General features: G+C 39.2%; 1 protein-coding gene across 1 annotated transcript; it reads left to right on the top strand.

Moving 5' to 3' along the window:
- Positions 1 to 435: 435 nt before the first annotated feature.
- On the top strand, positions 436 to 18916 carry DCLRE1A (DNA cross-link repair 1A). The gene is made up of 9 exons (XM_010086968.1): positions 436 to 853; positions 2388 to 3938; positions 5854 to 5987; positions 7151 to 7269; positions 8881 to 9024; positions 9945 to 10090; positions 11157 to 11311; positions 17864 to 18005; positions 18648 to 18916. Exons 1-9 carry the CDS (start codon positions 436 to 438, stop codon positions 18812 to 18814), a joined length of 2976 nt encoding a protein of 991 aa, XP_010085270.1. The 3' UTR covers positions 18815 to 18916.
- The last annotated feature ends 5642 nt before the right edge of the window (positions 18917 to 24558 follow it).

Raw genomic sequence — 24558 nt, 5'->3', positions numbered from 1 at the left:
CGCCGTGGCGGTGTCGGCCTTCGCCGTGTGGTGACTCCCGGCAGGGTAGCTGAACTCTCCGTCCTTTTCTTTTAAAATCGTCCTGCTTCGGGGCAGCGAGGTGGCAGTCGGGGGAGCGGGGCTAGCTGGGCTTCACCTTCCGAGGCCGGGTTGGGTGCTGGCAGAGGGATAGCTGAAGGAAATGGCTGACCCTGCAAGTCTTTCTGCATCGTCCAGACTCGCTCATTAAGTTATTTTTAGGATAGGATCCACCATGCTTCTGTCCCAACACGGACTGCTGTTTGCTTTGTGGCCCACTGTTGCTTTTTTAAAATGGAGTTCAGGTGCTTTTCTTCAGGTGGTGAAGGAGGGAAGGAAGAGAAGACGTATTAGCGGAAGGAAAGGTACATTTGTGAACTGTTGCTTAAAAGAAAAGAGAATATTTAATGTGTTGCCATGTCTGAAGATGCTTTATTGGAAGAGGACATTTGGGAGTACAAATCCATTAGGAAGAAAAAGCATCAGGGTAATTCAGAGAGCATCTCTACACCCGTGCAGAAAGTGAGTGATGGCAGGTGCAGGCCAAAGAGCAAGAGAAACAGAAATAAAAAAAAATCCGTAGACAAAACTGATACCCTTCAGAAGACTGAGCAGAGGTCAAGGCCAAACCAAGATGTAGATCAATGTAAAGATGACAGTAGTGTGCACTCGCAGGAAAGTGTGAGTAGCCTGACAGAACAAAGCTTAGAAAATGGGAAGCCTGTTCATGAAGGATACTGTCCAAGCTGCCAGATGCCCTTCTCTTTACTGTTGGTCCAGACGCCTCGATGGCATGTAGCTGAATGCTTGGATGCCCCAGGATCCATTGAAAAAGGTATGATCAGAGTAAGAAAAAAGCCTTCAGAGGCTTTAAAGGTTCCTCGCATAACGTTGTTATAACTTTGGTTTTTGTATTTAGTTCAGAAATCTGAGATGGTAATTAGTATGATTTTTAGAATGTTGTTACTGGTCATTTATTAGTATTATTTTTTTGTATGAGGTTTGTGGTTCTTTGTGAGGAACATGGAAATCTGACATGAAAGTCTTGTATCAGAATCTAATCTCAAAACTTCATAGAGCAATGATAAAGATTCACGGTTGTTTATCAAGCTTCAGTTTTAGTAGTTTATTGAAGAAATGGAAGGTGCATATTTACTATTTTAAAATAATGGAAGCTGTTTCAATTACAAAGTCAGTGTCAGCAAAAAATACCTCCTTCAATTAAGAGACTGCCAGTTCTGACACCGAATTTCTTTCTTCGTAGGTATAAGTTTTATTATCTTTTATCCATGTTGCTGTGTGGCTTGTCCAGTTGGCAATGGACACTTGGAAGCCAAAATCAGTCTGTTAGACTAATTTACTTGAAATATTAGTCCTTGAGCCAGTATGCTTTTTCTGTATCATAACACAGTTTTCTTTTGAGTTCTTTACAAGAGGGATAAAACTGATTCATTCAAATTGCTAGTTTCATGTGGAGAAATACTATGTCTGAACAGATCCAGGAATCCAACTTATGTTCTTAATACACCCATAACTTTTGAAAAACAGAAAGTAGGCAGTCAGGAAACTTGATTAAAGGCTGCTTTGAGTAACACAGTCACTTTCCTCTACATTTTTGTAACTCACTGAAGTTTTGTGTTTGGAACAGTGGAATGTGAGCCAGTTAATTCTGATTTTGGCAGTTGTTTTAATTTAAGACAGATGCATTAGCAACTCATTTTCATCTCTTACTCCCATAGTTAACAGATGAAAAAGTCTTCTGATAGATTTATGTATAATTAAGCTAGCAAACTCAACAAAAAAAAGTTTAGAGAATAGCCATGGATTCTTTTTGCTGGCATCTGACTCCTGAATATTTTTTTCACGTAAGTAAATACGTCATTTTTTTTTTTTTTTAAATTAATGTGTAACGCAGCAGGCATTTTGAAATGGAATTTCGGATTGATTCAGAACCGAGATTTGGTTTGTTTTGAAACAAACGTGTCTGTTGGCCTTCTCTAGTGCTATTGCTCTGAGCTCATTGCTTGTACATGAGACAAATCTAAAGTAGAAGCCATATCATTATATTAACATAGCACTGAAACAGGGTTAAGTACTCTAGTTGTTAGAGGGCTGTATTAATTCAGGCATAGTGCTGTATTAGCGTCAGCTGTGTGGTTTTAGGTTGGAAACATTCTCATTTCTAGCCAGCTCAGGGCAGGAGGTCTTGGCAACTTGAAAATTACTTTTCACTTGTGCCTTCTGTCCTTCAATAGCTGCATTTATAAGAAAAAGCTATTAAATTGCATGTCATGTGTTTTATTTTAATAATTATGACAATTATATTTGCAAAGTATTAACAGTACTTCTCTGTTCAACTGTTTTCATAGAGTGTCCTGATGGTTTACTGTGCACTTCCACTATTCCATCCCACTACAAGCGCTACAGCCATTTTCTACTTGCAGCAAGCAGGGCAGGAGATTATCTTGTAAACTCTTCACCAAACACTTTGGAGGGGAAGATGACATGTTCTGCTGCAAAGCCCAACTGTTCCCCAAATCATGTAGAGGAAATGTCACAGAATGATAAGACATCTAATAATGTAAAAAATATCCCAAATGATGACTGTACGTTGATGGTACAGACTTCATCACAAATGAAGTCTCTAATCAGTGAAAGAACTTCCTCTTTTCCAGGTGTTCAAAAGCCTCAACAGACATTTCATCTCACACAGACCACAGATAGTAGTTGTAAATTTGAATTTTATGACTTTGCATCCTCTCAAGAAAATGTAACAAGAGGAGATCTGTGTAGTCAGAAAGATACAAATCAGCCAAGTCTACTAAAGTCAAAAGCGGACTTCAGTGACTGTGAAATTTCTTATTCTCCACTGAGTACTTTTGAGGAGAGTGAAGAGGAAACTGAGGAAGAGGAGAAGAAACTAAAAATATCTCAAAATAAATTATTTAAAGTCTGGAACTTTGAAGATGCAGAATCTAATTCTGTGGCATTTCAAACATTTGATGGACTTCTCTTACAGCAGAAACCTCAGTGTGAGCATACCAAAATGGGAAATTTTGTAATTAAAAAAAAAGACTGTGACAAAGTGAATACATTGAACCATCCAGATGATAACATAAAACCTGTTTCTCAGAGTCACATGAACAGAAAGTTCTGTAATTCAACATGTGTAAGTAATCAGCATCAGCAAGAGGTGCTAGCCAGGGCATCCTCTTTACCTTTTAATTGCGAGGAGGTTGAACAGTCAGGATTGATTTCCTCAGCTGCTGCAGAGGCAGAAGATACTGGTGCTTGTGCTTTGGATTCTGCATATGTGAGTTTTACAGAGACATCATCACTGCTAGTCAGAGAAGATGCTGGTTCACTTCTAGCACAGAAAAATAAGGTTTTGAGGGACCCAGGTAACATTTTAACTGATAGAGATAAAATGACTTCCAATGCAATTGAAGGAACAGCTCGCCAGGAGAGTTTGCAGTCAGTAGTGGAGAAAGAAGGAAATCTTAATACAGCTGCACTGTGCTTTCCCAGCCCCATCTCCAAAACAGTACCATCTCCTTCTTTAGCAAGTATGAATACCAAATCTAGTTCTGCCAGAGAACTCAAACAAATGGACATTGGTGTTTTCTTTGGGTTAAAACCCAAAGTAAAAGAGGAAAGCAAAGGAGAGATGCCTTTGAGTGAGGGAAAGCAGATATCAAGTTCAGTAACTCCTAATGGAAAAAGGTCCAGACAGCAAAAAAGGAAAGCTGGAGGGTCTGTGGAAGATGCAGAAGCAGTTACAGAAAGTTCAAGTAAAAATGGAGCCTTTGCAGATATAAGTTCTGGTGGCCAACGAAGGTGGAGAAAAAAATTTAAAGAATTACCTTCTCCAGGTGAAGTAACAAGCAAAAAACACTGCCCTTTCTACAAGAAAATACCAGGTGAGAGGTAACTGTTGCTTTTTATAGAGGTTAACAAATTTTGGCTTGATTGTTGTGTTTTTTTTCCTAATTTTAGGCTTCAGTATTCTTCTCTCTTCATAACCATTTAGGCTGCAGCTCATTATCAATTTTCTTTCTTCCATGTAAGTTGATAAAATGTTGTGTAGGTGCGGATCTCCAAAAGCAGGTGATTGCAGAACCAATTGCAGAGTTAGCAATGGCTGAAAATAGTGAAGTAGTTGTCAGGAAAATTATTTCAAGGACTGACTTCTGAGTATTTTTGACAGAGTAAAAAATATAAGCAGTATTGAAAGATGGATCTACTTTCTTAAATGATTTTGAATATATCACTTGTTAATATTCACTCCTGATTCCTGAATTTAATCTTTGACATCGCTTTAGTTGTGCCTGAAAATAGGACTGTCAACAGCAATTTTTTCCATACACCAAGTTAAAGAATTGAATTTAATTTTGTATTTAAAATTCAATAGTATTAGAAATATGATTTACTACAACTGTGAAAACAAAGAAGTGAAAATCAAGCAGAAGAGTTTAGTTTGAGCCAAGTATTCCTCAGAATCTCCTCAAGCAATTCCATAAATTTAAGACTCTGATGATGGATCAGACTCTTAAAAAGCTTCAGATCTTCACAGTTCCATTTACCACTACAGAATTGTTTAGTCTCAGGTGGATATTTGAGGAAGCCAAATAGAAATATATGGGCGATCCTAAGTGCGAAGCTGCTGCTTGAAGATGGACCTGTAAGTTTTTGTGGGATTATACCAGTCTCATGGGTTCCATGGGCTTAGAGGATTTTCCATATATAATAGATTTGAATAGCAGACTCCTGTGCCTACAATGCATTTTTAAAGTGGCTTTGTTATTATCTGTATTATCTTTGTTCTGGATTTTTTTACCACATTTGAAGTATATTTGACTGTATTTTCTGTGTTGCTAATGATACGTGTTTATCCCCACATCCTGGTATAATTCAGCCTCCCTGAAATTTTGAGTCTGGTACCTCTCAAACACTTGGGGATTTTTTTGGTTTGTCATTTTTTAATTAGGAGACTGCTATGGTTTTTTGGAGTTGCAAATACTTGAAGTTCTCGCCTCAAGTAAATAGAGCTATTTCTAGTTCTCCTAGAAGATCTGGGAAATTTGTGTAACATGAAATGAAAAATGTTTGAGTGTCACCAGATGAATTAGTTCTATGCGCTATTTCGTGGTTTTAAGAAAGTATAACCCAATGTGAAAGCACCATTTGTCAGTGTGTTTGCATTTTAAAAAAAAATACATTTGCAGAGAACAGGGCTATCTTCTATATGTCTATCTTTTATGCAACATCTTTGTATAAATGGCGCCTCAATGAAAGCATACGATGGCGTATCAGTCACATTTTATGTCAGCATATATATTCAAAGACCACAGGTTGCTTGCTTATTAATTGTGTAGAAGCATGGTTTAGAAGGCATATTGAATGTAGAATATTTGAAAAATTGCACTTTTATTGCAAAATGTTACCTGTTTTATTTTGTGTTAAGATGTTGGTGTTAGATTTTAGTCTACATGAACTTTCAAAAATACCAGCTGAATGCAGATAAGTGTGTTTTATTTGCTTAACCAATTGCCATCTGTGTAGCATGGCAGCTGATCAACAGGTTTGGGAGGCCTGTGAAGGTATTTGTGTATGGACACTTCTTAAAATTTTTCTTTTAACAAGAGAAAATCTTTGTGTCTATTGACTCACACGCAAACTATGCTCATCTTACATGGCTCCTTCAGTTGTATGCAGTTTAACTGTCTTACCTTCTAATTTGAAAGAAATAAAAAAGAACAAAAAGAACATCTAATTAGAAACTAGTTCTGAACTATGCATGTTTACTGACTGGCTTCTCTTCCCTTTTTGCTGAAGGAACTGGTTTTACAGTTGATGCCTTCCAGTATGGAGAAATTGAAGGCTGCACAGCTTATTTCCTTACTCACTTTCACTCTGATCACTATTGTGGGCTGACAAAAAACTTCATGTTTCCAATCTACTGTAATAAGGTAAGGTTTTCCTTATTTCCTTATCTTATCAAATCCATATGCAACTATAATCACTTTTGTACTGATGAAAGTAAATAGAAGATCAGAGGTTCCATTGTTGGGTCGGTTAAGCACAGTGGATAGGTACAGGGGAGTCTGGGTTTCCCTTCTAAGAAATTCTTACCCTCCTTTGACTGATGAAGAAGAATAGTGAAACTTCCCTGTCTAGATACCATGAAAAAATCCAGGTTTAAAAGGATCTCTGCGGGTCATATAGTCCAATCTCTTCCACAATGCCTATCTAACTTTGATGTTAGACCAGACAGACTGCAGAGAGCCTTTGGTGGTCAAATTTTGAAAACAGCATGGATTCCACTATGTCTCCTTGCAACCTGTTGCTGTGCTTACCCACTCTGAAATTATTTCCAAATACAGAATTGAAATGTCCCTTTTTACAACTCAAGCTTGTTCTTTTTGTGTGCATCATGGAGAAGAATCTGTCTCCATCTTCTCTATAACTATTCAAGTGATGGAAGTCTGAAATTAGATCCAATTTAAGCAATCTCTCCTCCACATGATGTATGTGGAGGTGTTTTAGCCTGGTTCTCTGTGTCCTGTGCTTCAGGCTGCTGAATCGCCAAGACTGCCATTAGCTATCCTATGCCCAACGAACTCCTCTTTACTCATAACATGGTGGGGCACCTTGCCTAGTAACCCATCCAGCACCTGCATCAAAAAACTATTTCTGATTTACTTTCCAAGTCTCCTGGAATGCTGGTGTCCCTTGTTGTACTTCCAGTTGGTATTGGGGTGACTGCAGTCCTCTGTGATAAGATCCAGGGCCTGTGACCTAGAAATTTCTTCAGTTGTTTAAAAAAGGCTTTGCCCACCTCCTCTTCTTGACTTGGCAGTCTGTAACAGATGTTATTCCCCCTTGTTTGCCTCCTCTCTGATTCCAATCCATAGCTTGTTGACAGACTTTTAGAAAGCTTTTTAAAGACAGCTTTTTTCCGGCTTGCTTTTTGAGAGCTAAAATGCTACTGAAAGGCTTGATTATACCCAGGATCTCATAGTTTCTCACTAAGCCAGACAGTCTGGCTTTGAGCGCCTTTGTTTCTAAAATAAACAAAAGCTTTTTTTAGATTTTTGTTTCTATTCCATATTAAATCCTTTCCCTGTTACAGATAACTGGGAACCTGGTGAAGAGCAAACTTCGAGTCAAAGAGGAGTACATCCACGTGCTGCCAATGGACACAGAATGTACAGTGAATGGGATCAAAGTGGTGTTGCTCGATGCCAATCAGTATGTATCATTGCATTTGTTGTGGAATATTTAAAGATAAATATCTGTACAGATACCGTTTATATTTTAATGAATTTTAGGTTTCAGTGGATCTGAAAACATAAGGGTGAAAATACTTCACATTCCAGACTTGGCTTAGTAACTTGCATTTTCACTTCAGAAGTGAATTAGGCATGTAGAAGCCTAAATTTCTTTCATGTAGTTAGCTTTTCAAATAGTCATTTATTTTTGAAAATGAAACTTAGGCTTTTTTGATAATTTTAGCTTAACTTTTTTTTTTTTTTTTTTTTTTTTGGTTGCAATGAGTACATAGTGTTAACCACGCATAGCTCCATAATTTTTAAGCTTGTTGAGAGGTTGAATAATTTTTCTGGTGGTCTGGACACTTTAGTTTTTGGTGTCTAGTTGGGAACATCCTAAATTTGATCGTCAGATATGTTAGGTTCCTTTAGCTTCAACTGAAGATAGTGAAATCTTCACATAAAGAAAAATGTGGTACTTTGGATCCCGGGAGAGACAAAACCTAGCCAGCATTTTGAAAACCGAACTTTAAAGAAAAGCCTGTTGAAATGTGTGACAAGACTTCTGCTGGATTCGGTGATAAAGGATGAGATTTTTGTCCAACTTTACACTGGCACTGTGTGGTAATGCTGGATCTAAAGTTCAGTAGCACCTGACTTCCAGCCCTGTGCTCTTGCCGGTCTACTTCTTGGTACCTTATTTGGCTATGGGCTAGAGAAAAAGTTCCTTCCCTGAAGTATGTATTGAAACACAGCACTGTGTCACAGCTGGTTTGAATATTACTTATCTTAGGATTTGTTTATAGTCGGAGAGATAAGATTCCATTAAGTCCTTTGAGAACCCTTTCTGGGAATGAAGGAAGCCTTGTTGCTTATGTAATTTGGACACTTCTCATTTTTCCTGTTTGTGTCTCTGATCTGCTGCTTCAGTTTAAAAGGCATATAAACCTTGGGTAAAAAGTTCAACTTCTTGGAGAGTTCACCAAATCTTTTATTTTCTGAGATTTCATTTACCCTTTACAGATGATTCATGCCTGAAATAGTCCCACTCTGGTTTTCCAGTCTGAGCACTTGCCCTTCAGACAGCTTTGGTGAGGAACTGCGGAAGGTGCAGTGGATTCGCTGTAGCCAATAGGAGGATTGTATTTATAAGCAGGGAATTCTGGATGGAGGATAATGTTTAAAATCTGCAAATAGAATTTAAAAGAAAATGCTTCAGTAAGTCCTGCAGAAATGAAGGTGCATCTGCAATCGTACACCTCTGTTGCTACTGATTAAGAATGCTGCTTCCTTTTGGTGTGCTGTTTCCCTTTCAAATCAAGTAATAGGACCGCAGAGATTGCAACTGAGGCAGTATCTTTGTCATACCTAGAAGACAGAGCATCCCAAAAAGGCAATTAATGCTTGATTACTTTATTGTTGGTGTGTTTTTTTTCTTCCCTCCAGCTCAAGTCCAGCTAGTATATGACCATAAGGTTAGCTCAGGAGTTCCTTTAGAAATCATGAATTTCTACAGTACATATATATTTATAGTGTGTATATTGGTATAGAGAAGGAACATAATTTGTATGGGGTTTTTTGTTTGTTTCAGTTGTCCAGGTGCAACAATGATCCTTTTCTATCTACCCAGTGGAACTGTTATTCTGCACACAGGAGACTTCAGGGCAGATCCCTCTATGGAGCGCTACCCTGCTTTGGTTGGTCAACAGGTCCATACCCTTTACCTTGATACCACGTAAGTAGTGTTTGATTATTTTTTTTTTTTTCAATATAACCCTCTTTTCAGTTTAGTATGAATTTATATGAACCAAATAAATGTAAGTATAATTGACATTACTGTTTTAACACTTGTTAGCTCTACTTAGTGTTGAATAAAATCAGATATTTGTTGAAAGTCCATGTATGTCTGGCTTGTTCATCTGTTATGCTGTTACATGAGAGAATAAAAGTGGGTAGTGAAAAAGATGGTAAAGTATTTGCTGAGACAGCCTTACTATTTATAAGTGGTATTCAATTCTGGGTGCTAAAATTCATGCATTGAGTGTTCATCTCTAAAACAAGAGGTTCATGGAACACTGGTTTTATGTGGAATTTAACTCTATTATGAAAAAGGGTGTGGGGGAATTCAAAGTGTGAAAGAATGCCAAATGGTTAAATCAGTTCTCTAGGTTTTCATTAGACTTTTCTCTGACTCATGTTTATAAAATTGTTTTTCTGTGTATGATGACTAATGCCCAGCTGCAGTCTTTTATTTCTGTTCCATATGTTTCCTTGAATGAATAATGCCTTATGTTATGGTTTATGTGCATCACCAAAATAGACATAAGGATGTAATTAGTATGTGACACAAATATCTTGCTTGAAAGAGCACTTGGTACTTGTAGAGAAAAACACTGCAGAATTGAGTGTCAGTGTCTGACAAGTGAATAGTTGTAGAGAAAAGACCAATATGCTCAAAGTAAATTTTATTGCAACAGTTTCATCTGGGCACCTCAGTGGTTTCTAATAAATAGATTGCAAGTAGATTTCTATTACACAGAAGAATAACTTCATTACTTTGTTATTGTATGCATGCAGTTTTGAGGGCCTTCTTGGTAAATTCAGATGTCTTCTATCTTGTGTAATGAAGTGATGTATCTTGTTTTCATGCCCCAGATACTGTAGTCCTGAATACACTTTTCCTTCTCAACAAGAGGTTATCCAGTTTGCTGTCAATACTGCCTTTGAGACAGTGACTTTAAACCCGCGTACTCTAGTTGTCTGTGGCACCTATTCCATTGGAAAAGAAAAAGTATTTTTAGGTATGTAAAAGAAGTGTGCTGAATCAAATAACTAAATAAATATCTTGAGTGTTAAAAGATGTTTTTCTTGAAGATGTAAAGTGTCGTATTGTCTCGATGGTCAGATATTGTGTAAATAGATGTATTTAATAATCCTACTGCTAGGATTTAGTTTTCTAGTTATAAGTGTTAACTATCTGGAAGAAATATTTTTCTACCATGTTTACAAACCCACTGAATATACAGAAGGCCAATTTCGATACTAAATGAATTAACCTATTTAATTGTTTGTGGTGAGAAAATTGCTAATGGCAGTTAAAAAAACATAAATGAGGTCTTTATGACATTTTTGGTGTTAATAATCTCATGTTGTCAAGAAAGAGCAAAGGGATATAATATTCTTAAACTTCTGTTTTGCTACCAGTTTTTCCTTCCAGGTTTATATTACCTATTTTCCTAAATATTTATAGTAATCAATTTTAATTAATCAATTTTAACAAAGCTTTTCCCAAACCAAAACACTTCTTTTCTGACTTAATGAAAATCTTGTGTCACATGCGTTGCTCAGTCACAACATTAGGAACCAGCTTGATTGCCCAAATGTGTTCTCTAGAGCAGGCAGCTGTGTACTGCTTGTGCTTTTGAGTATATTTCACATCGTCAATACAAGACTTACTGTCACTGAAATTTAGTCTGTATTTAATGTGGGCCTTTTGTCATGTATTCCAAAAACTGCACATGTTTCTGGCTTCTTTGAAATAAATACTGGTTCACCTTGGTAACATTATACCAAAGAAATATGACTTAGAACTTATAACTGTACTTCTGTTTTTCTGTTTCCAATTGTCATACCAAATTCTGGTGTTAAAAGGTAGGAGCCAAAGTTTTTTAACGGCCATTACAGGTTTCTTGTCTTAATTTAATTTTACAATATGAAACGCTGTATCCTGCTGGATATGTTTTTTTTTTTTTTTTTCAGTAGTAAAAATGATCCACTGCAACAATTAGCAATATCTCCAAAAGAATTAAAAAAAAAATGAACTCTTATAATTTTCTTTATCTGATTTCTTCCCAATTAATCCTAAAGCAATTGCTGAAGTTCTGGGCTCAAAAGCAAGTGTGTCCCGCGATAAGTACAAAACACTGCAGTGCTTGGAGTCAGCAGCTGTTGATTCCCTCATCAGTGTGGACTGGGACAGTACTTTGCTTCACGTTCTTCCCATGATGCAAATTAATTTTAAGGTAAGTTAAGAAAATATACTCTGTGATTAGTCTGCTGGCTAATCTTGCTGTTGGCTCCTCCCAACTAGTGTGGTGTTTGGTGCTTTTAACCTCCTGTCAGATCATATTTATTTGGTAAAGTTTTGACATGTAGCAATACATTGAAAATGAAATGCAATTAAACATTAATATCTGTCTCCAAACATGATGTGCAGAAGGTGTAATTTCACTTCAAGGCGGTGCTTGTACACGATATGATGAAGTTTGTTCAAAGGCTTGCTCTTTGCAGGCCTTTTTGAAGTAGATGTATGTAATGACTGCAGGATCTGTGCTATTAGCAATTGTGACATGGAGTCCCTGTTTTCAGCCTGTCTTTTACCTAGTATGATGTGGGAAGAGACTAAAAGGATTTTGTGCCTGTGAGTGTCTCTATTTTGAGACAGTCCTTGAACATGGCCAACTTCCAGTCTGGTGCTTGATAGGAATAGAGTTCTCCATGTTCCTTTCAGTTCAATTTCCGTATATTTATAATCATATTTTCATCTTTTAAAATAATATTCTCTCTCCTGTGCTGAAGATATACATGGGGATTAAGGATACCTGAAAATGAAAACTCAAACATAAACAGATACACACATTGAGGGAATGGAAGGACACCTCATACACATGCTTTGGTTTTTCCACACACAGTCTTCTCTAATATTTGTAGCAAAAGCAAGTAAACCAGTTTATTTTCATAGAAACATAGAATCGTGGAATGGTTTGGGTTGGAAGGGACCGTAAAGATCATCAAGTTCCAACCCCCCTGCCATGGGCAGGGACACCCTCCACTAGATCGGGTTGCTCAAAGCCTCATCCAGCCTGGACTTGAACCCCTTCAGGGATGGGGCATCCACAGCTTCTCTGGGCAACCTGGGCCACTGCCTCACCACCCTCACAGGAAAAAAATTCTTCCTAATATCTAACCTATATCTACCCTCTTTCAGCTTATACCCATTACCCCTTGTCCTCTCACTCCATTCCCTGATAAAAAGTGCGTCCCCATCTCTCCTGTAGGCCCCCTTCGGGTACTGGAAGGCTGCTATAAGTTCTCTTCTCCAGGCTGAACAACCCCAACTCTCTCAGCCTGTCTTCATATGGGAGGTGCTCCAGCCCTCTGATCATGTTTGTGGCTCTCCTCTGGACTCACTCCAAACAGGCCATTGTGCTGACGATTCCAGAGCTGGATGCAGCACTGCAGGTGGGGTCTCATGAGAGTGCAGTAGAGGGTGAGAATCGCCTCCTTTGACCTGCTGCTCATGCTTCTTTTGATGCATCCCAGGATGCGGTTGGCTTTTAAGACATTATTTCATCTAAATTAGCTTCAAGTGCATGTTTCAGTTGAGATTTGAGACAGTGAGTTTTTGTTGTTGAGAGTTTTTGTAAGGATTTCTTAGTTAGGAAAGGTGACTAATTCCTAGAGGGAAAGAAAAATTTTCTAAGTAGACTACAAAATACAAAATGGCATGGAGGCAAAGCAGCTGGCTCTAGATTAAGGGTAATCTGGAAGAAAGAGCAAAACAGTGGTTGCTTAGGCCTTATGGGCCTGGATTCATTTTTCTGCTTTGTTTCAGGCCTGCTGTGCCATCTCAAGCAAATCCTTCAGAGCAAGATGGTATTTAGCTGTAGGACCAGTCAAGGTCAGAGTTGTCCTAAAAAGGACAGAAAGAGGCTATATGATCTGAATGGGAGCTGCAGGAGATGGAACTTAATATCTTAATGTTTTATGTTGTTCTGTAATCTTTTCCATGGTGGGGCAGAAAATGAGTAATGGAACGTGTACGGATTTATTTTTAATGTGTTGTGTTGTCTTAAACACTAATATATTTTTAGTTTCTTCTGCAGATTTTTGTGTTGTTATGTGATTCTTCTGTCAAGTGTCCCAGAACATATGGAGTACTGACATAGCTGGACTTTCAGGCAGAGGGTGTAATTATACTACAAGGGTATCTAGACAGCCTTATTTCTCTGAGAGGGGCAGTTGTATCATGTGGAGGGTCTCATCTCTGAAGATTAGGAGGTTCTAGGAAAATCCCCAGCGTGCCAGAAGCAATGCCTGGACCCTGGAAAGGGCCAGGAAAGATTAAAGACACAGTGATCTCTTGGACAAGAGTCCTGGTGTAACAGCCGTGGCCCTCCATACTGGGGCTTTGACTTCACATGTAGAGTTGTTGGAATGTGGTCTCATGCTGTCACCAGTAATTTTGTGTCCATGTAAGCGAGGCATGCCAGGTAGCCTTCCAGAGTGCTAGACATCCAGTGAGGCCAGTAGCTAGGTGAATGCCCAGGTGGAACGTAGTATCAGCAGTGAATGTTAAATGCTTAAAGATGAGTTCATATGACAATTTATCTTATTTCTGCTCCAGCAGCATAGTGAACATGCACTCAGAAAAGACAATATTTTTAAGAGTAAGTTATCTGATCACTTGTAATCTCATTCTAGTTAAAGAATGTTGACTGATATAATTGTGTTTTTACAGACCACGTAAAAGTTCATGCCATCATTTCCGGTTGTGTGTTTTGTGCTGGATTATACAGGTTTTGTCCTGAATTACTGGCTTATTCTTGGGAAATCCGTAATTTCTTAGTGATCCTCATCACTAAATGCCAATGCCTTCGTTAGCTTCTGTGTCTCTCCTACCTCTTCTGTTTTGTTTGATCCCTAGCCCCACTCGGAAACACAATCCTGCTTCTTAATTTGGGCTAATTTCCTGCTTGTGTAGTTTCAGCTGCGAACCTACAAATCCATGAAATTCTTCTGGGAGTATTCTCAATCAAAAGCTCAAATTCAGTTCTTATTTAGTAAGTTGAGTACATCTGTGATCTTGTGCATCAGTTGTGTTTTTAGTAGAATGCAAATAGCCAAACCCTGATGGTATGTTATACTATCTCCTAGAAGCCCTATTTTTATACCCTTTTTTTCTTGTTACACTGTTCACTAATAGAAAAAAAAAAAAAAAAAAAAACCAAAACCCCAAGCCTGTCTGTGCTCCAGGCTTGATACTTCTGTGTATACTTCTATCATACTGTATGCATGATTTTTTTTTACCTTGTCTTACTGAAAAACTTCTCTGGTCTGCTTCTAAAGAACAACAAAAAAAAAAGGTGCATAAGCTATGTGTGCTTACCACAGCTGAAGCCTCATTTGTGGTAACTTGATAAAACTGTGCCTGCCTGAGGAAACCTTCCGTGCTTCCCTAGCTGACTGCTCCCAAGACTAAAGCTGGATGCGCATGGCTTTCATTTCTACTGGAGCAGAAAGGAAATTAGTTAATGGTTTTGAGATGCTCCTGTGTGTACTTCCTTGTTTACTGGCTGTCTGCTGTGATCAGGGTTTTTTTTTTTCCCTGATCATTGAGTGCTGGAAAATGTTGGGATTTTTTTTTTAATAAAACTGATATTTATTTGAATGCATATTCATGAATTTTAGTATTTTTACAAATCTCTATGTTGTGAATATTTTTTCCTTTTGGTGGCATTGTCCACCTGTTTAATCCCAGTTTTGAGGCTATCTGAAATCTGCTTTTCTCAGTGTTGATTTTCAGGAATAATATCAAGCATGTTTTTTCATTTTGGAGTCAGCTGTTTTATTATTTGTGAACTATCAGCTTAGCTGTTTGTATATGATTTATAAACACTGTATTGATTCATCAGAGAACATCATTCACCTAAAAACCACAGATGCTTAGAAAGGTACAGTAGCTTCTCTCTGTCTTTCCCCTAGTTACCCGAGTCTAAAGACTAATGTTGGTACTTCTGCCTAGAACTGAAGCAAACAAAAATGAATAGTGACCATAATTGTGTTAAATCCACTACGAAAAACAGGTGGATCAGTGAATGGGTTTTTTTGACAGGTTGAAAGATGATTTTTGTAAACCCACAGAATCCTCAGAATATGTGCTACACCCTAGATTTTCACTTGGCCAAAAATTTGGTGACAGTAATGGACGGTGTGTGTCCCTTTCCTGCTTGAGCTGTCTTGTGTCAAGACGTGCGCCTTTCTGTATGCATGCAGCTAGGCTGAGGGAAACTGTGCTACATGGCTTGAATGTTTCCATCACTTTTTGTCTTCAAACATGTATTTAAATATTGAATTCTGGGCAATTTTCTATTGCAGCATCAGGAGTTGGGTCACTGTCCCAAAAATCTGTTGAAGAAACAAGTTCAAATTAGAGAAGAAAGGATATCTTTTCTGCTTTAAAAATCATATAGATTGTCTCGATCTGTAGTTAGGATGAAAGCAGCCCTATGTTGAATACTTGGCCAGGTATCACCACAGGAATTCAGAGGCAGCGAAAATACAGTGGCAGAGGAATAAGTTTTTTGTGGTGTCATATTGCTGTTGGATTGGTTGGAGTTCTGTTTGTTTGTTAGTTTTTTTCCTATTTATGGGTCTGGCTTTCTTAATACGTTTGTTTATTAGGAGCTGGTATCTATCTTCCTTCAGGTGCTGGCTGGGTCAAAAGTGAGATGACATACTCAGATTAATGTTCTGAATATTTTTAATGGATAACATTTACGTATTTTTAAAAAATAATTTTTATGTATGATTTAAAAAAATATTTATAAAATAAAACGTGAGTTGTTGTAATATTGCCAGTGTACTTTATATAGATGTACTTCACTGCAGTACTTGGTTTTACTCAGTAAAATACAGGGATTGCTGTGTGTACTGGTGAATAGCTGTTCGTGGATAAGCCAAATGAGCTTAAGTGATGTTGGGGTTGATTGTAAATTAACTCTTTAATCATGTTTGAGTCTTCTCCTGCCTTCGGGAATCTGTTTGCCTGTACTGCTGACTTTAGCGACACTGTAGGTAACAGTCTGTCATGGTGATTGAAAGAGGTTGATTTAGCAATGAAATATATTTTCCATTTTAAAAGGATGAAGATTTAGAGCCGTGTTGGTTAAAGAAATAGAAAAAGAAAATGGAATGTGTATTTAAAGTGGATTTGTTATAAACAAGCACTGTAGTAATTTGTTTTATGGAAAGAGGACATCTTTTCTAAAATACATGCATGGTTCTTTTGGAACAAATAATTTTTTTTGTAACAGTCAAAACTTGAGGCTTCAAGACTTCCAGAGAAGTGGGGTCTTCAGGTCTGTGTGCCTCTTCTATGCTTCTTAGCTCATTAATGTCTGGTACTAGCACCGAGGTGAGATTTTCAAAAGTGCCTATGATTGAAATGCACAAATATTTTTTGGTGAGACTGGAATTGAATCCTTAATGTGAATGTTGCACACTTGATTTATAACAAAATTTGAAAGGAGTTTAGCATTGGTTAATATCATAATCATTGTACTTGAAATTGTATTTACATTTAATCAAAGCAAGGAGAGCAAAGATATGAATAATTACCTTAAAATATATTAATCTTTCTAAAATGAAGTACGAAGGAGAATGATTGCTACAGTTGTATCTTTAATCTAGTGAGGACTGAACGTTTGCAGAGTCATGGTGGCTAGCCAGTTTCTGTTGTGGAATGAAGCATGTGGTGGTAGGGTTTTTTCTTGTTCTTAATGTGCCCAGTTTGATGGATTCAGTATGTTGCTACTGGACATTGTACTGAAAGTGCTGTTAAATGTGGCAGTGTCACAGGCAACTTTCTGCTTCCCTTCTTATTCAAGGGTCTGACAGGTTCGTTAGTGTTCAGCCACAGTCTATCCATCCCTCTTTCCCCCCCTTTCTTAATCAGTTTTTTTGTATTCCTTTCTGATGATAAAACGCCTATGATTTTGAGTTCTGTAATCTTGTAGGGCTTTCAAATGGAGAATATGCCTTTAAGATTTTATACGGGACATGTTAAATTGATTTTTCTATTTTTGCTTTGAAATAATACTGACTTCATCCAGGAATAGGATTGTACATTCTTTATACTTCCCTTTCATCCTTTTCCCAGTCTTAGTTAAACAACACTGAAGGCTAACTTAGCCAACTTGGGAATATTTTCAAGTTAAATTTTTTAGAGCAAAGAAATGAGAGGTGGTTTCCTTCCTATCATGAATGGAGATATGGTAAAACATGGTTTAGCGCTCAGATAAATAAACTCACACACTGTCTTGCTGCAATTTTTTTGGGTAGCTTGCTTAATGAACTCTGAGCGCTTCTGGGTGTAAGCAGATGTCAGGATGTCAGTGGCACTTTAAATTAACCAGAATATTTTGCACTGAAGCTGGCTTTCACCATCTTTTATTGCCACTCAGCTGCACAAGTGCTGACCTCCAGCTGAGAGGAGGAAATGAACTACTTAGGGGGCCAGATCTATCGGAGGACGTGATTATGCCTATGTGTTCTGATCTGTAATGCATTGCTGTTAATATGTGCTTTTTCAGATGAAGCAATTATGATCCTGAGGTACAAGTGCTCTGCAAATGTAAATATTTATCACTAATAATTTCAAGGCAAGTGGTATTTAAAATAAAAAAGTTCATATAAAAACATGAAAATAAAATTTAGTCTGAAGTCATGAGATCTCCAACCTTTAGACCACTGAGCTATTTAAGGATTTAGTGTACGCTATATTCTTTTCACAGGGCTTGCAAGATCACTTGAATAAGTTTTCTGAGAATTTTGATCAAGTTCTGGCTTTCAAACCTACTGGGTGGACCTACTCTGATTCATGCCTTTCTCTGGTGGATATCAAACCTCAGAAAAGAGGAAAGATCACCATATATGGTATAAGAGTCGTAAAGATTCATTGCATTTAACTTGTGTGGATGCTTTTCATATTTTTATTCTGGGAGCTCCTGCTGTTCATTGTAACCAATGCTTTTTCTGATAACTCATTGAGAAACTGAACAGATGGATCTCTGCAGGAGAGATCTGTGAACTGAGTAATCCAGAACACTGTAAATGCAGATTTTTACATACATTTTGCTCCTGTTCTCCTCTTGCGAATAAAGGCTTTTATCTGATAGATGTGGAGGCTTCAGGGATGAAATCTTGCTGGTGTTCTGATGAACTGATGCAGTTCCAGAGCCAAGATTTCATTTCATATCTAACTAATTGAGAGCCTGTGGGTCTTCCTCTCAGTTTGTATTGGTGGGTGGAGTTGAGTCTCTTAAAATTTTAACATTCATTTAACCAAATGCCTGGTGCTACTCAGTTTGCACTGATGAATGACTTGGTAACTTAATGCAAGGTAATTTTTCCAGAGGAAGATCTGGGGTTTTGTTTTACCTTGTCTGCATATTTTAGATCTCCAATATGAATTTTAAAAAGTATTATCTAAAGTATTTCTTAGCTGGAAGGCTTGCAAAAGTATTTTGGCAGGAAGCTAAGTAGACTGACAGGTCACTGTGATTTGTTTCCTTTCAGGGATTCCTTACAGTGAACACAGCAGTTACCTGGAAATGAAGCGTTTTGTTCAATGGTTGAAGCCACAGAAGATCATCCCCACTGTAAATGCTGGTGACTGGAAAGCCAGAAGCTTGATGGAGAAGCATTTTAGAGACTGGATGGCTGAGGGCAGTAGGCATAAATAACTATAAGAAAGATTGTATATTTCAAAGGAGGTAGGCTGGAGTTGGAATTCGGAGTTGCTGTGAGTTTTATTCAACTCCTTTTTCCATGGAGCTTTCTTTAGGGAGGACTAAGCTGCCATTCTCCTGAGAAGGCTGAGAGGGGGGAAAAAAAGGCACCTTGCTTCCTCATTTATCAACTACTTATTTTTCCCATAACTTAATAACTTCTTTTGCAAATACATATTTCAGGTTATTTTTATCTTGCTCCTTTTTCCCTATTCTTAATTTTCCTCAGTTTATGGAGATGCCCAGGTGTGTAATGCTGGGGAAAAAAAACAGGTTACTCATTTCTGAAAAAAAGTTATTGTAATAAATGAGATGATATTAAACTTATGTCACAGGCTGTCAATTCAGGCTTCAGAGAAGCCCATTTCATGAAGTAGAACTGGCTATTGTGATTTAAATCTTGTAAACAAAGTTTACCTTGTGAGAGAGGATTGGGTCAGGCTCTTGCAGCATACATGCTTTGGAAAATTATTTTTATAAAATACTTTGCTACCTTAATTCCACTCAAGTTTTTCTGATTTGTAACTTTTTTTTTTTTAATAAAGAACCTACATGAAGCGTGTGTGTTCTTTCTGAGCAAAATGCATTTCTTTTCAGTACCGTAGTTGCTAATCTGAGAAACCTATCTGTATTATCTGTGGTGAACGTTCTGTATATGTTGATTGTAGGAGATTGCTCCTGTGTCCTAGCGCAATTTCTTGGCACATGGTCAAAGCACAGGAATGATTCCTCTCCATGTGTTCTCCTACAATGCATTTGGATTTGCAGGGTTGTATGTACAGTTTTGTTACTTGAATTCTGGAAAAACAAGAAAGGCAAATATTAGCAGTGTCCACGGAAAGGTAAGTTTCACTTTGCATTTTTTCCCCTGAATCCTACCAGATTATCAGTGCTGTTTTGTCTGATGCTGAAATATGGGGTGGGCACACTAGTATAATTGTAAGCCCTGAAATAAAAACTGTGAATGATGCAACTTTTGTAAGTCCTGAAAGTTTGGAGCAAAGGATCCATCCCCCAGCGCCCCAGAATAGCTCATCTGAAAACTTCAATGCCATTTTTAGTTGGGAAAACATTTCCTTAATGTTCAGTGTAAGTGTAAACAGATCCTTCTCTTTGAGTGACCAGCTCTGTAAAGTGAAGTCACTTGGTTATTTCTGCCTTCTGAGAGAAATAACTGCAAAAATAGTTCTTGTGCTGGTTCACAATGCTTTCAGTACATTCACTGAAATACGGCTTTGATAAATGCTTCCGTTTAAGTTAAACAGTTAAAGGAATCTGCCTTTTTTTTTTTTTTTATTTTACATAACGCATTATGCTAGCTAGCTGTTGCAAAACTTGTTGACTCTCTTGAATTGGCATGCTCATTCCTAGGATTCCACTTCTTTTTGGAGTAGGTGTGTGAAAAACCTTTTACAGCCCTTGCAAATACTGAACTTGAATTAATGCCTTGTATGAGTGGGAGCATATTTGAGGGTTCTGTTTGGCAGGAAAATGCTTCTAGCAGTTGAATCAGTAAGGAGTTATGTGTAGTTTTTTGGCTTTCCAAGTCTTTTTCCTTACTAACTTTGCACCAAGTAGGAGGGGCTGGAGTAAGCACGCTAAAGTAAAAATCTAAATCACAGCTCTGACACTGTCTTGCTTCCATAGCTGCATTTTCAAGAGTGAGTATCCCTGCAGAGAATGAGTGTGTGTGTGGACTCTCAGCACGCTGGTGCTGTTACAGGTTTGTGATTCCATTAGTTAGCCTGCATGCAAGTGGTAACACCGATCCAAAATAATCCGTCTTTCAGTACAGCTGAAAGAGGCACAGAGACACTGCTTGTCTCTCTTGTGGCTCTTCCTATCAGTTTCCACCCTGTTACCCAGAATGAAGGGTGTGTTGTTTTGTGGTTTTTTTTAAAGCAAACTTATTTCTGAAACTGACCACAAAAATGCTGTATCTTGGAGGACACTGACATTGGCATCTGCTGGACTGACCTGGTTAATACTGTCCTGATTTGGAGCAGATGGTGACAGGCTCACTTCAGCCAGCAAAGCAGAATGGCTTTTGTGCTGGGTTCCTTCTTTTCTCTCTGTGTGCTGGGATCTGTTTACAGTTGCCTGCTCTGCTGTAGGCATTCGTGAATCAGCCCACTGATTGCTTTAATTTCTCCCTCTTTACCATTTGTATTTGCACTTCTACCAGCTGTTTTTTGGGGCAGACTTGAATTCTGCAGCATTTCATCCACCTTCACGTTAGGAGATCTCCATGTTACCCAGTTACTTGGCCTCCTTTGCATGCAAAAAAGTATTTTCAGAATCTAAACTCAGGAAGAAATTATTACTTTTATTCTCCTTATTGTAAAGGAAGACGATCAATAACAGGATTAGATTGTCCTAGGAGGACATATAAGCAGATATAGAAAACCATTTAATTAAACAAGAATTTTGTGGGAAGATTTATAGCAGGACCTTTTCTCATCCCTTGTCTCGGTTGTTCCAGGGGGACGGCTCTCTGATGACAGCAGGTGAAGGCTTGCAGAGCACAGACCTGTGGTGAGCCTGATCTCAGCATTACTGTGCAGGTGTACTTAGGGAGTGGCTCCACTTTTCATAGTGAAGGAGTGAATATTTGTTCAGTCTTTTGGCAGTGTTGGGACTATAGATCCTTGAGTGAAAGCGTTGATTATTTTGGTTTAGTGCTGGCTCTAACCACAGGGCAGGTTCTGCCTTTCCAAAGTCAATGGATGGGGATTTTCACTCTCTTGTGCTATAGAAAGACCAGAGACCCCTGGACTGGGGGTGGATAAATCAGTCTGTGTCCTCTCCTTCACATCAAGTTGAGTGTCACGTGCTGGCATAAATAGCACCCGATTTTACTAAAGCAAGATGGGGCTGTGAACATCCTGGAGGCTCTTCCAGGGTGTCTGGTGCTGACAGACTCAGGCCATGCAAAGGAAAGGGGCAGCTGTAACGCTCGCTTCATCAGTGCCTGGAATGGTTTTCAAAGCTCTACAGAATCACTTTGTATTTCCCATCAGGATTCCTGCTCTGATTACATATCACCCCAATAGGCAGATAAATGAGCTAAAAGCAATGCTGTTTGGAAAGGGGAAAGGGAGGGGAAAGGGCAGAGGAGGAGAGCAGCTCCCTGGCTGCACTGACTCAGGCAGCGGGATGTGGGCTGGCTGCGATAAATGGAAGTGGCCATGTGCACCCATGGGCGCCACTGAGGAGGCTTCTGGGAAGGCAAGTCTGAACACAGTGCAAAATAAAAGCATACGGACAGTTAAAGGGAACTTCAAGGTGCTGGGTATCTTTTTAGACCTTCACATGAAATAACAGTTGATAGTGGAGAAAGGAACTGAGCTGTCATTGGGATGGTTAAAATATTTCTCTTATCTGATCAAACCTGTCTACTCATATATGCTTAGTAAAGGCCATTAAGATAAATTGCTGTTTAAGTTTGTTTTTTTAAGATAGTGTGACTTCAGATACATCCTTCAAACAATTAGACTGATTTTTACTGGGACTGTGTTTTGAATTTGAAGACTACTTAGGGGGATTATGCAGGAGACATGTTACCGTGTCAGGCTAAAGATGCAGTTATTGCCTTGATGCATTTTCTGTGTCTATTGAATAAAATTTTTGGTGAGTTTTCTTTGGTAGGGGACAAAAAGTTTTGAGAACACAAGAATGCAGCCCAAACTTCCCCATCCTTCCTTGGCTACAGAAACCCAGCTGCTTCTCATTTCAGAATCAAAACAAGTAGAGCATCTTTTGAGGGTGGGGCATGGCTTGCTTTCTAGTGTCTGTAGGATTTATAATGAAATCATGCAATTTCAAATCATATTCAATATCTGCTATTCCAGCTCAACTGTCTTTGCAAAACACTCAGTATTTGGAAAACACACACTATCTAGGGGGAAGTATGACATGGAGGAATGAAATTCAAAGGAATCCTTGAAAGTTTGTCAGTACGAGTATTAGGAACTGGATCTCTTATACTTAAGTTTCACATATTGGTTCAGATTTTAAATGTGCATTTGGAGTGCTGAATTTAATGCTCTCCCCAGAAATCCATAGAAAGCTGGTAGGAGCTTACAGCACCCTAGCAGAACCGAAGGGATAAGACAGGTTGTCACAGTTTGCACACAAGGAGAAGGGTGCAGAAGCACTAGCTGCCTTCCCACTGAATCTAATTCAGCTCTACCTGCTGTCTGGGGCATGAGTTTCATGGAGGAACACAGAAGGCCTGGATGCCCTCTCCATTTCCCCTTTCTACTCTGAACCTTTACCCGCTGTTGTACAACGGCACCTTGTTATCAAATCTCCAGCGAATGCTTTGGCAGGGAAGAGGCTTTTCCACTCTGTCACATCTGCTCTGGTATCTCAGAGCAGATAGTGACACATTTGTGCCAGTTTCCATTAAGTACTTACATAAAACAGTTTTTAAAACCTTTAAGCTTTCCCATTTCGATTTAACTTTTTTCACCTTTCCTTCTGTATGTTGTATTGGTTGTTAAGGATGGAAGAGGGGAAAAAAATTTACCATCTCAGGGAAAAATATATGGTGTGTGTGAGGAAAAGGTGACACAACGACACAGATACAAACAAGGGTGACTTTGGAGCTGCGTTCAGCAAGACCAAGGCTGGCTGTGAGGTTCTGCATCTACCGCGTCCTACTGCCTCCCACTCGTCCTGGCTGCCCATCACCTTCCTCTGGGTGGTCATTGATTGCAGTCAACTCTTGGGAGAAGCAACGTGTATGTTTTCTGATCACTCCAGTCATTTGTCAGCTCTGAGCAGGAGACCTCACCCAGTGCAGCTCTGCTGGCAGCAGGATCTAACCCACTTCTCAGCTCCTGCTTTGGAGAAGAGATGGGTTGGGGCATTTATCCCAGCTGGGCTTCCTCCACCCGGGAAAGACAGGTTGGATTTCACTTGATGTTGAAGCCGTGTTACCTGCTTGGCTCTCTGCCCTGCTCTTGGTTGTATGTATTGCCTGAACAGGGGAGGTGAAGAATTTCAGTTCTTTGAATTTCACCTTCTTTTCAGGAGGTAAACTGAATTTCAGTTCTTTGTGCTGCTGCTCAGCAACCATCCAAGGAACTGAGCTCTGTAGCACAGCAGGAGCCTCGTTTTTCTCTGATACCTTCATGGTCCCTCACAGCACAGCTTGTTCCTCCCAGCGCTTCCGCAGGGAGAGTGTCAGCGGGGCTCTGGCCAGGCAGGGGAGAGCAGCATCCCACGGCATTGCTGGGGTACGGACCAGTGTCCCCAGAGGGGCAGAAATGGGGCCCTGGGCCATGGTGCACACTGTGGAGGGGCTGGGCAGGGCTGTTATGGACTGTTGGTGCACTCAGGGCCTTGGGGCTGTCAGCCGGAGCGGGGGGTCCGCGGGCTCCTCATAGCAGTGCCCACACCAGCACCACCCACAGACCCCACTGGCCGCTTCAGCTGGCGTTACTTGGAGAATGTTAGTCCTGGCTCACCTCCCCAATGGCATTTCTAAACATATTTGCTGAGCATCACGTGCTGGCAGTGTCCTGGCTACGTCCCACCAGGAGGACCAGGGCAGGAGCCTGATGTGAACTGCCCCCACTCCAGAGATGCCAGCCATTCAAGATCTTGCAGCCGCTCTCGGGTCTGTGAGCTCTGCCCGGGCTCTGGATGGGGCAGTGTGGGAAATCCAATGGCCCACATTAACCTGGTTTTCA

This window comes from Pterocles gutturalis, unplaced genomic scaffold (assembly GCF_000699245.1).
Source record: "Pterocles gutturalis isolate BGI_N339 unplaced genomic scaffold, ASM69924v1 scaffold32836, whole genome shotgun sequence".
In the NCBI taxonomy this organism is placed as follows: domain Eukaryota; kingdom Metazoa; phylum Chordata; class Aves; order Pterocliformes; family Pteroclidae; genus Pterocles; species Pterocles gutturalis.
Note: the sequence above shows the minus strand (reverse complement) of the source record. Positions and strands in the feature narration are given on the sequence as shown.

What these genes read in the sequence shown, in the direction of transcription:
- DCLRE1A (XM_010086968.1), top strand. Translation starts at nt 436, where the DNA reads ATGTCTGAAGATGCTTTATTGGAAGAGGACATTTGGGAGTACAAATCC. An exon ending in TTTCTACAAGAAAATACCAG is followed by an intron (nt 3,939 to 5,853) that starts GTGAGAGGTAAC and finishes TTTTTGCTGAAG; the next exon opens with GAACTGGTTTTACAGTTGAT. An exon ending in AGGAAAGATCACCATATATG is followed by an intron (nt 18,006 to 18,647) that starts GTATAAGAGTCG and finishes GTTTCCTTTCAG; the next exon opens with GGATTCCTTACAGTGAACAC.